Source organism: Mobula birostris, chromosome 8 (assembly GCF_030028105.1).
Source record: "Mobula birostris isolate sMobBir1 chromosome 8, sMobBir1.hap1, whole genome shotgun sequence".
Lineage (NCBI taxonomy): Eukaryota > Metazoa > Chordata > Chondrichthyes > Myliobatiformes > Myliobatidae > Mobula > Mobula birostris.
Window position 1 is genome coordinate 38,780,111 of NC_092377.1, and position 13,227 is coordinate 38,793,337.

A 13,227-nucleotide genomic window follows, 5' to 3' on the forward strand; every position below is an offset into this window, starting at 1 on the left:
CTCAGTAAATATACTTAAGACAAGGTTGAATAAGTTTTTGCATAGTAGGGCGATTAAAGGTTACGGGTAAAAGGTAAGTAGGTGGAGATGAATCCAAGGCGAGATCAGCCATGATCTTATTGAATGGCAGAGCAGGTTTGACGGGCCACATGGCCTACTCCTGTTCCTAGTTCTTATGTTCACCAGTCTTTCAAATGTATGCTGCATGGAAATTGCAATGAAATAACATTATGATCTCAGAGACCATCGTGCTAGAGTAAGAACTCTAAATTGCAGTTTGTCCTACAAAACTTGTTAAGGTGATGAGTTTCAGTTTATTCTATTATCAGTATTAAAAAGGCAACTTTGAAAGCACACAAGTTGTTCCATGTGCTTTAATGAACCATGGGTCTGCTATTCTAGTAGAAGTCGATGGATTTCCATTTAATTATAAAATGATAACTACAAGAAATTTATTCAGACTAAATCTCATTCAAAGAAATCCAGCAGGCTAATTACTATAATTTGATTACTACTACTACTAATAATAATAATATTTATAGAGCACTTTTCATACAAACAATGTAGTTCAAAGTACTTCACAATGGAATTCCCGAACCATAACATTAAAATGATGTCCAGGACTGTAGCCTATTACTCATTTGGACCCATCTTTGAGTTTAGGAGAGTGACAAGTGATCACACAAGGCTCTAAGGGGACATGACAGAGTAAAGGATCAGCATGATGATGCAGTAGGCTTGAGGTACTGCACAATCCTGCTGTAACTACAGCTAGAATTGTAAATGTTTATGTTCTTATAATAATTTCCTCATGGCCACAAGGATTTCCTCTGGGTGCTCCGGTTTCCTCCCACATTCCAAAGACGTGGGTTACTTGGTTAATTGATTACATGGGTTTAATTAGCTCATTGGGCTGAAAGAGTCTGTATTAGATTGGAAGGGCCTATTACCATGCTGTATGTACAAATAATAAATAATCAAAAACTATAAAATCCTCCATAAAATAGAGGAAATGGGAGCCAACAACAATTCAGAAATAAGATATTGTATTTGTCACTTGTTAATCTACATCATTTTACAATATCATATTAAACTGTGTCATTAAACTAACCATCCACACCATTGTGCTGGCTGTAGCTTCGTTTTCCTAGAATAGTCGGAGAGCCGTGGTTTTGAATTGTAAATAGCCGTTTTGGAGATTGACTGGAGTTCCCAGAGGTGATGCTTGGTACAGTTCTGAACACCTTTGGCTTTACAGCAGGGTGAACTTCTGCAAGTTAAAAGACAATGTAAGATATTATCAGGCAACAAGAAGAATTGAAAGAGCAACAAAAAGTCCAATTAATAGAAACATATTTTATAAACTGCTTTTGATTCCTGGTTGGTTGGTTCTAAAAACAGCACAATTAACACAGGAGTAACTTTTTCCAACTTATTAAATCCACGTTGGCCCCATGCCCATTTTTTTTTCCAAGTATTGTTCTGTCTCAATCTCAGTTTGAGTTGCATTATCTCCCTCAAAGGATGCACAGCAGAAAATTTTAGCACTGTAATGAATGTCTGTGCATAAACCAGATCTCTTCCAAAATAATGCATTCAAATACCTATGATATATTCAGTTTAGGCTACTGCAAAGACCTTTACACATATGATCATATTTGTACAAACTCTAAAACACTTTGCAAGTCAACTTCAACTTCGCTGACTTTTCTATCTGAAACAATGTCAGTTATAATAATTTCCATTTTTCTTCAGATCAATGGCACCTCATATGCTTCAAGCTTTCTGTAACCCATGGAAACAAAATTTAACATCTAGCTCTTGTTTTAACACCATCCTCAACTCTTGTTCTTTACAAATATCAGATTCGACTGATAGTTTTTTGTTCCAAAAATATATATTTTGAGAATAAACAAGGTCTTTACAAGTTTAAGCAAAGAGAAGACAGGGGAATCTATGCAAAATAAAACTGGTAGAATACCATAGGGATTAATCAATACAATACAGGATAAAGAGAAAGATTACCATTCACCTTGCCTGGTTGGGAAAGGTTCAAATATAAAGATAATACCAAAATTGTCTTGATTAAAGTGGGGCATTTGAGAGAGGTGATTAAAATTAAAGAATTTATACTGCATAGGTAGGAATATTTCAGCCTGATCTTTCATTGATAATTTAGCAGATCTGATGGGGTCAGTTGACTTATATATATTTAACGGAGTATAATCTCAAGATTCCTGGGCATGGCCTGGAGCCAGCCCCACTGTCCAACAGTTTGGAGTTCAGTGGCCCAGATTTCCAAGCTTTGAGGCTGGGAGATCTACCTGTTCGGCCTACACCAGGTAGACCTCAAGCAAACTCAGTGACCCACTGAAATCAGTAAGATTTAATTCAGTTTATATAAATGCACTTAAAAGGTTAAGTGTGCACATGCACATCATAATTTATTATTGATATATCTTTCTTCAACTTCCTAATGATCTTTCTCCCCACCTTCCAGTCATTCAGTGACAGCTTGGTGGCAAAGGCTCACTGGCTGTCAAACCCATGGTGGAGGCAGAGTTGACCCAATACACTAAGAGAGACTTTTCTGGTCTTTTCTGATCAGCTGAAATTGGCCTCCCAATGCAACCCAGAATCACACTGGGGGCAGAAAAGCATGTTCCAAGGGTAAGTGTCTCGTGAGCTGAGGCTGTTAGCAGAAGATCCAGAATATTTACAGGGGTGGCGAGACCTACAAGCAGGGAGAACAGGAGAAGCGAGTTATTGAGTGCATTGTCAAAGGTTATAATTGAGGTGGAAATCATGTTGCATTTATCAATAAGCAATTAAAGGAAAGTGGAATGAATGGTTTTGGGAACAACAAGCAATAAGGATTAGGAAAACTGCTGCAAAGGAGGATTATCACAAAATGGATAAAAATAGTGTGTTTTCAACTTCCAATATCTATTGACATTATTAAGCTCCTGTTCTCATACTGCTGTTACTCTAACACCTCATGGCAACTGTGATTATTCCTACTATCAATTTTGTCCCCATCACAATTTCCTACTCTCCTAAGTAATTGCACAGATCATATTGATATGCTGCACATGGAATGTGCTTCTGAGAGTTCAATTTAATTTAGGGATTTTTGTTCAATCCAGTCTGAGTATTCGACACAAAAATTATTTTACATATCAGTTGGATGCATCTATAAACCCACTCTCCCATGAAAAAAAATGACCCAGCACTGACATTGCTGGTATTGCAGAGCACTTACTTTGTTTGTTTTGTCCAGTCACACACCCATACCACCACCCCACCTCTCCACAGTTGTAGATTGTTCACTCTTCCAGGCCCCTACATTCAAACACTTCCCTATATACCTCTCCACCTTGCTAACTCTCTCCCTTAATTCAAAATTCTTCTTTACGTCTAAGTTGTTACATCTAACTTACCATTTGTTACTGTTCACCATGGTGGATTTTTCTGTAGATTTATTGTTACCCTAAATGAAGTACTGCTGGTGGAAGTTGAATGTGCTCTTAATGTCCACCATGAGCACATTTAGATTACACCAAATTCATTTACCCTCAACCGAAGATTGAAGATTTTAAGGATCTTTAAATGCATACTGGAAAGAAAGGAGGAAGATGTCAGAATAAAAAGTTGAGCGGAGGATGGGAAGGAGGACAAGCTAGAAGTGATAGGTGAAGTCATGTGGGTAGGAAAGTTAAAGGACGGAAGAATGAATCTGTCATGAGAGGAGAGTGGACCGTGAGAGAAAGGAAAGGGGAGGGGCATACACTAGGGATTGAATGTAAGCAGTTGAGGAGAAGAGAGGCCAGAGTGAGAATGAAAGAAGAGGGAAGGGAGAGGGGAAAAGAAAAAGAGAGAAAAAAACATAAATAAATATTGAAAAGAGGAAAGAAAATAAATGCTGGAGAAACTTGGTCAGTCAGACAATATCTGTGGGAGGGGAGACCAGTGGATAGTTTGAGTCAGAGATCATTCTTAATGTCTACCATAAACCCATATAGATTATGCTAAACTCACTTACCCTCAACTATTAAACAATTATAGTTTTTTGACATGCCTTTGGCAACTAAGTTCTCTTCATTTGTATTCGCTAGACATGAAAACTTCAATTTAAATACCAAAACTCTTTCCAAATAAAATAAGCTCAACTTACTTCATCTCTTATAAGGTAATGGATAATAGAAACATTTCTATTGCTTGTACCCTGTCAAAGGGAATTCTTTTTTGAACTTGTAAATTGTGAAATTCCTGAATGAATGATAAAGATATAGTAAGCAGAACCAAATGACAAATATATTTTTGGTTTGAGGATGAATGTCAATACAGTATTCTTTATTTCTAAAGGTTTCTATTTTTGGCATTGCAGTCCATAAGACCATAAGACATTGGATCAGAGTTAGGCCATTCGGCTCATTGAGTCTGCCCACCATTCCATCATGGCTGATTTATTATCCCTCTCAACCCATTCTCCTGTAACCTTTGACACTCTGATTAATCAAGAATCAAACTCTGGTTTAAATGTAACCAATGACTTCCCCTGCATAGTGTCAGTGGCAATGAATTCCAGTTTCACCACCCTCTAGCAAAAGAAATTCCTCCCCACCTCTGTTCTAAACAGATGTCCCTCTATTGTGAAGCTCTGCCCTCTGTTCCTAGACACCCCACTATAGGAAACATCCTCTCCACGTCCATTCTATCTAGGGTTTTCAATATTTAATAGGATTAAAGGTGATATCCCTCATTCTTCTAAACTCCAGTAAGTTCAGGCCTAGAGCTATCAAATAGTCCTTATATGTTAACTATTTCGTTCCTGGAATCATTGTCATGGAATGACAATGGAACCCCTCCAAAACTAGCACACCTTTTATGGATAAATGGCCCAAAACTGCTCTCAATACTCCAAATGTGGTCTGACCAAAGCCTTATAAATCCCCAACATTACATCCTTATTTTATATTCTAGTCCCCTCAAGATGAATGCTAACATTGCATGTGGCTTCCTTACCATTCACTCAACTGGCAAGTTAACCTTTAGGGAACTCTGCACAAGAAAGCCCAAGTCCTTTTGCACCTCTGATTACTGAATTTTCTCCCAGTTTAGAAAATAGTCTATGCCTTTATTCCTTCTACCAGAATGCATGATCATACACTTCCCTCTACATTATTCCATCGACCACTTCTAATCTGTCTCAGTCCTTATGCAGTCTCCCTGCTTCCTCAACTCTACCTGCATCTCCACCTATTTTCATATTGTCCGCAAACTGGACCACAAAGCCTTCAATTCCATCATCCAAATCAGTGACATATAACGTGAAAAGAAATGTTTTTAACACCGACCCCTGCAAACCACCAATAGTCACCAACAGCCAACCAGAAAAGGCTCCCTTTATTCCCACTCTTTGCCTCCTGCCAGTCAGCCAATCTCCTATCCATGCCAGTATACTTCCTGTAAAACCATGGGCTCTTATGTTGTTTAGCATCATTACGTATGTCACCTTGTCAAAGGCCCTCTGAAAACTGAAATAAACAACATTCACCAACTCTCTTTTGTCTACATTGCTTGTTATTTCCTAAAAGAATTCCAAGAGATTTCCCATTTTGGAAGCTAAGCTGACTTTGTCCTATATTATCAGGTGACTCCAAGTACCTGAAATCTCATTCTGAATAATAGATTCTTAACATCTTCCCAATCACTGAAGTCAAGCTAATTGGCCTATAATTTCCTTTCATCTACCTCCTTCCCTTCTTAAAGAGTGGAGTGACTTTTGAAATTTTTCAGTTCTCCAGAACCATTGCAGAATCTAGTGATTCTAGAAAGATCACTCCTAATGCCTTCAGCAACCTCTTTTCAGAACCCTGGGGCATTGTCCATCTGGTCCAGATGTTTTTTCATCCTTCCAAGCACCTTCTCCTTAGTAATAGCAACTACACACACATTTCTGGCACACTGCTAGTGTCTTCCACAGTGAACACGGATGCAAAATATGTATTGAGTTCATATGCCATATCTTCATCCCCATTACTACTTTTCCAGGGTTGTTCCCTATCAGTCCAATATCCACTCTCACCTCTCTTTTGCTACTTATATATCTAAGAAACTTTTGATATTCTATTTTACATTCTTGGCTAGAAAACCTTCATATTTCATCTTTCTCTCATTATGGCTTTTTATTTGCCTTCTATTGGTTCATAAAAGTCAATCCTCTAATTTCCCACTAGTTTTTGTAAAATTATAGACCTTCTCTTTTCCCTCATGCTGTATTCAACTTCCCTTGCCAGCCACGATTGCATCATCCTGCCTTTAAAATAGTTCTTCATTTTTGTGATGCATCTATCTCACACCTTCCAAATTCCTCCCAGAAACTCCAGCCACTGCTATTCTGCTGTCATTCCCACTAATGTCCCCTTCCAATCAACTTTGGCCAGCTCCCCTTTCATGCCTCTGTAATTCTCTTTACTCCATTGTAATACTGATACATTTGACTTTAGCTTCTCCCTCTCAAACTGCAGGGTGAATTCTATCGTGTTATTATCACTATCTCCTAAGAATTCCTTTACCTTAAGCTCTCTAATCAAGTCTGGCTCATTACACAACACCCAATCCAGAATAGCTGATTCCCTAGTGGGCTTGACCACAAGCTGCTCTAAAAAGCCATCTGGTAGACATTCTTCAAATTCCCTCTTGGGATCCAGCACCGAACTAATTCTCCCAATCTACCTGCATATTGAAATCCCACAGTGTTATTGTAACATTGCCCTTTTTACAGCCTTTTTTATCTTCTGTTGTAATCTGTACCCCACATTATGGCTACTATCTGGAGGACTGTATACAACTTCCATTAGGGTCTGTTTACCCTAGTAGTTTTTTAAACTTTACCAATAAAGATTTTACATCTTCTGCTCAAATGTCACCTCTTTCTAAGGGTTTGATTTAAATATCTTTTTACCAACAGAGCTACTCCATCCTCTCTGACTACTTGCCTATCCTTTTAATATAATGTATATTCAGTCATATTTGTTACCTGTCGTGCAAAAAAAATTCATAAAACAAAAATTACCCCACAGAGAATGAATACATGAAAATCTTTAACTCTTTGGGAGAGGGTGAAGTGGGGCCAAGTGCCCTCTTCTTGCTACTACAAATTAGCAGGAGGTTCAGAAGCCTTAGGATCTACCAAGTTGAGGAACAGTTATTACCCTTCAACCATCAGGCTCCTGAACTGGTGTGCATAACTTCAATCAACACTATTAAGAATTCTATGATTAACAGATTCACTCTCAAGGACTCTTTACAACTTATGTTTGCAGTATTTGTTATTTACATAGCTTGTTTTCTTTTGCACATTAGTTATTTGTCAGACTTTGTCTATTTAAGTGTAGTTTTTCTTTGCAAATTCTATTTTATTTCTTTTCTTCTGATAAATACCTGCAAAGAAAAAGAATCTCAAGGTCGTATATGGTAACACATATGTACTTCAAAGGAAGTGGAAAATAATACCAGATTTGTGGTATCCCTAAACCTGTTGTGCTGGAAGTTCTGTTTTAAATGTCTAAGTACTCTATTGACTAGTACATTATCATTTTCCCGTTTGTAAAATGAGAAAATACAAGAATGAATATATATGAGAAAGGATCTAGTATGTGACAAATGAACTCTTCTTGGGCTTCCAGCTGGGTACAGGTATTGATTTTAACCAACGTTTCAAGGCCAAACTCTGCCATCTTCATCAGGCATGATGCCTAGGCATGTCTAGCCTGGTGGTATATATACTCCTGTCGTCCATCCCTCTTGATTGGTTAATCCTCATCCAATCAGGTTTCAACTGTCCCATCTTGTTTACAATCAAATTCCAGTTCCTACTTAGAGCGAACCTTTTGTCTTAGTTAAGATTCTTTTCCTCTACTTTTATTTCAATAGCTTCCTTTACCAGGTGGTCCCAAAAGCCATTAGTGTGGCACAGCTGTCGAAGTCAATGCTATATACCTCCTGCGCTCTAAGTTTATTCATTAATATACATACTCAATTCAGATATATTTTATTACATATCAATGAAGCAGCATTTCTTAGTATTTTCCCAAAATCATTAACACCCACCTAGATACTTGATAACACTTGCCAGAGGCTTCCTCAATGGCTCTTTGATATTCAGTGGCCTTTTCGCTGCATCTGGAAACCTAGCAGCACCTGTAGACAGAACAGGAAACATCTAATGCGCATGTAACAGCTGTCAGTAACAGACATGATGACAGCGTTTTTCAAGTAGAATTATTTAATAACATAAACTTCCCATTTCCTGTACAATCAAATACTTAACCAAAAAAGTGATATCAATTGCAAAATCTAAAAACTCCAAGCTAAAAATTCTGAAAAACATTCAACCTGCAGCAATTGGTGATATTTAACTAACAATGAAAAAATCAAGTTTGTTACCACCTTTGTTACCTGCATATTGTGGTAATAGATTCAGGGTAAGAATAAAGGCCTTTTTCAAATATAGCATTTTTAACCAGTGGCAAAATTACTATCAAAGGCAATAAAGAAAGGTCCAACATGTGCTTACAAATCCAACCTGCACAAGAATGAATGTTGTTGCAACAAATTATTACCAGGAAGGAATACAGATTTGTCAAAAAAAAGCATTTTATTTTCTATTTCTATGAACACGCAGTTTTTATTTAAGTGCCCTGCCCATCCGTTCAAATGGATATGCGTTTTTTTTTAATCCAGTGCCCAGGTCATTGTTATTACTAGTACCTTTAATGCAATCTAAAGAATGCTTTTGATTTTAGGCAGAAGAATCTCAACATTTTCACCTGGACGGAAGTATTCCCATGACACCAAACAGGCTTAATGAAACTGGGATACACTTGGCAAGTTCCTTTGTTGTACCTGTACCTAACCATACATCTACCTATGATGATAAAATTGATGACTTGAAACTTGTCTTAACAATTTGGCATGTCCAACGTTTGAAACACCATTTCTTGTAATAATTGGAAATTCCTTCACGTGGAAGTTCACACTTCTGGAGGGTCTAAATCAAATAATTAATCTGTAATGTCCAGAAACAAATCAAGGACGTTCATCAGATGACATCTTCTGCCAAATACATAACTTATTGCTTTAGGGGTCCTAAGCACTATTAACCTGCTCTAATATTTCTTACAGCTCTTATAGGCTGCAGTACCCTTTGGTCCAAGTAGTCCCTTAAATAGCATGGCAAATTCACATTGCTAGTTGTTTTTTTAAGTTCTTCTCTGTGGACATGATTCTTCAAGCATTACGTACATTACTAATGAAGACACCAAAACTTTACATAAGCCCGCAGGTAAATCTGTCAAAAACATCTTCCTTTTCAGATTTTACTTGATACATTCACAATGTAATTGCAAGATTCAACTTAATTGCAAATTCTCCACATGCATGAATTCTTACAATAATCACAAGGAGATAAATAGAATGGCCATTTCTATTGACAGGTGTCAGAAATCTTCCCAATTAGAGATGCCTTCTCTCTCTACCCAGTCTTGTTCATTCAGTGTATGTTGCCATGGCCCTGATCATCATTAGATCTGCTAACAGTATCAGATGTGGATCAAAACACCTCATGCAGCCCTCATGAGGAAATCACATTAAAGTTACAAAGTGACTGTAGACATTCATCACTTCTTCAAATTTTATGATTGATGCAACACTATCCAGAAATGGAGGTTATTATACTTCACTCCAGAAAAAGGCACATTTTTTCTTTGCATAATGCTAACTATACTAGAGTTAAATCTTTAATTACCCAGGTTACTATAACTAATTCTGAATTTTCTTCTCTCCTTTACAATAAATCCTTCTCCAAAACTGCATCTTATTTCAATTCAATCAATACCTAGTTTTTTCAATGTACATAATCTAAGTAAGTTGCACTTATTTTTAACATCCAAATGGTTCATCAGAAGTATTAGAATTCTTCACACCAAAATCTTGGAACTATTATTATAATATCATTTAGGTAAATATGCTGCCATTATTTAATAACTATGTAACCAGCAACTGCAGAACAGTAGCTTTCAAGAGTTCTATAGGATATACAGGACATCTGCAGCATTTTAACACTCTTTACCTCATTCTAAGCTCTCTTTCCACTGCAGACAGCAATAGTGCCTTAAAATATGAATTACATTAAAATTCCTCAAGTGAACTAAATACTGAAGGAGAAGCGAAAGTAGTCAAAACACTGGGGGGGAAATATTCCATTTTGTCTACCCCATGAATGCTTCCTTCAGAATTATCTATAGTATTCAATATTTTGGGAGACAATTACAGTAACATGATGCTAGCAGGAACTTCCGTGGTTAAATGCTGTCATCGCAAATTAGTGATCTGAATTGGCATGTTTTTCCAATTGCTCACTCTACTGTAGCACTTCCCTGTGTCATTGCGGAGTGAGATGAACAGTGCGTATGAAGTTGCAGTACTTACATAGTACTAGTTCTCCACAGGTTACAGTAGGGTTCCATTCCTAGGAACTGTCCGTAACCTGAGAAGCTCCAAAGTCAGAAATGCCACCCAGCAATATATTTTAAAAAAACACAGGACAACCAAAGACAACATGTAGTAAACCCAGAGTATTTAATTCAACCACTCAGATACTGTATTGCCATAAACTGATCCCACACGATAGAAGATGCAATGCAGCCCCGCAGCCGCCGGGAATTCCATCTTGCTGGTCTCCTAAATGCTTGCTCATGTGTACGGGCTGCACAGAAGTCAGAGGTTAGTGGCCTGGGGAGGACCTGTACGTTGTCACTCAACGTGCCAGAAAAAGTTTCAGATCTTTCCATTTTACCACAGGTGGAGATTAATACAATAAGTTTTAATTACTGAGAATCAATTCCTTTGATATTGAAACTTAAAACTTAACGCAGTATCTTTGTCCTAATGTAAAGTTCCTATTATCTTTTTTCTTTGTCATTCAGACCATTGTTTCCTTTCACTCTGTCCTTGATGTGACATGTAATATTCTCACTTGTACTCAAGAATTTAAACTATATTGCCTTGAAATTCATCCCTGGATGGCAACACGAAACATGTTACATCACTGTCAGTTCACTGTTCTGTCTCGAAAATCAATTTCCGTTGATAGGGATGAGTTTCCTGCCAGGCATCAATGACCACTTAACCACACTGGTTAATGAGAAACATTTACTACCCTGATCACACAAATATATTCTCCAAAGGAGGGATTTAAGAGGAGACTAAAGGAGAGTGACTGGTGTTTATTCAAAATCAGTAGCAAAATGTAGACCATCATATTTTAGTGTGCTTAGGGCACAAACAACTAACAAATCTGTGCAAATTTGAAAATATGCCCTCTTCATGTTCTTGCAGTATCAGTCAAAATACAAACACGAATATTAAGTTAGAAAATTCACAAAACCCTAAAGAAGTGAAATAATCAGTTGCTGTATGTCACGTCAACTGCCATTTAGGTTCGCAAATTCATTAGTACCAGACGGCCAAGAACTTGTGCATAGAAAAACCATTTGCATGTGTACAGGTGTGGAGCTGATGAAGGAAATATTTGAGGCTGGGTCTGGGAAATGCAATGGGGGAGAGGACTATGATGAAGAAGGAAGATCAGAATGAGGATCAGATGCTGGTAAATGTTAGCAAGTGTAAGGCAGTTGAAGAAGAATGCTGATTGTTGGACGGATGTAGTATGTTGGATCAGACAATTAATGAGTGAGAGGACTCAAATGTTTCTTGTGGGGTAAGCACGAGAGCTGAATAGTCGAAAACAGAGAGTACTTGAAAGAGAGCAAGTAAATTAAAAAGGTGAGCATAAATCCTAAAAGTGGTGGTCTCCTTGAATAATCAAGCTGCAATACAAACATTGCCATTCAAACCAGATTGGAACAAGGTCCCCAACTTTTGCGCTTTCGAGCAACCTGAACTTATATTTTCAAGCAACAAATGTTTCACGGAGAACAATGTCACAGTATCTTTCTAATAGGGAAAATATCACATCTGTGTAAGACCGAAAGAAAAATTCCTAAACGTTTCTCAAAGTATCTATAATTTCCTTTTTATAACATACAACAGGAGTAGAGAAAATGAATGGCTAAATGAGAAGGTGCTAGGTGGAATTTTTATCAATGTGTGTTAGTTATTTCAAAGTAACTATTCTATTATCTGGACAAAGAAGGCAAAAGGTCTGGCATATAATTCACTTCTTAAGCAAAAAGTGGTGAAACATAGCAAGAATAAGTAGCTATTTAATCAACTCTGCAATTTTGCCTTAGATTATTTTATTTTAAAACAAAAAACCTTAATATAAAATAGCCCCTTGGTTATTTTGCTCTGAACACATAAATTCTGTGTGTTCTTACTTGCTATCCAAACAAAATATTGCTATATTTATTTTCAGGGTATTATTCTCCAGCAGCAATACACCATCTTATTATCTTGCATTTATTAAAAAAATAGGTTGGTAAATGCATTATTTCAGCAAGACAGCCATTCCTGAGATGTATGCAAGGAACAACAGGCACAATTCATTCAAAGAGGTCGCTGTCAGCAGAAAACATTCAGCGTATTCCAACATTGTACATCACTGCTAAATAAACAAAAGTTTTTCTTACACAATGCACACTTTAATTTTATAACTCAAAATTATGTTACCAAATAGTTTTCCTGGGCTGCCATATATGTTCTTCAATTATATATTAAACGCCTGAAAATACTATAAATCAAATAATGCGTGTTGTTTGAAATGTAAAGACCAGGATGAAAGGAAAATGCATCCATTCTAACATCAGATGTGTATTTCTTCAAGTCTAATGTCCATTGCAGGCTGCAAATCAAATAATAATTGCATTTGTTGGCACCGTCTTACAGCTGAGTGACAAACCAGTACATCTAGATGGTAATCCCTCTAAGAGTCTTCGCCAGAGGGTTGACTCATCTACCTCTAAGACTAACTGCACTTTAATATGAGGATTTGCCCAAAATGGAGTGGAAAATGGAACTATTCTGTTTTAACATCTCTTTCTGATCCTTTCTGGGCATTAGGAAACTAACATTTCTCAAACATATTTGGCAACAAGGTTTGATCTTAATAAATCTCACAAGAAGTTGACTCTTATATATTCAAATTTTACTTACCTTGTTAAATTGGAAAAAGTAAGATAACGGATAAGTTACACCATTACC

General features: G+C 37.1%; 1 protein-coding gene across 1 annotated transcript in view; it reads right to left on the minus strand.

Annotated features, from left to right (window-relative positions):
• mta3 (metastasis associated 1 family, member 3) overlaps nt 1–13,227 on the minus strand; it is a 211,968-nt gene that overhangs the window by 46,964 nt on the left and 151,777 nt on the right. The window contains exons 15-16 of the mRNA XM_072265019.1: nt 8,116–8,205; nt 1,112–1,270 (exon numbers count right to left, since the gene is read on the minus strand). Of these exons, the coding sequence (XP_072121120.1) occupies nt 1,112–1,270; nt 8,116–8,205 (249 nt within the window). The remainder of the gene's footprint in view (nt 1–1,111; nt 1,271–8,115; nt 8,206–13,227) is intronic.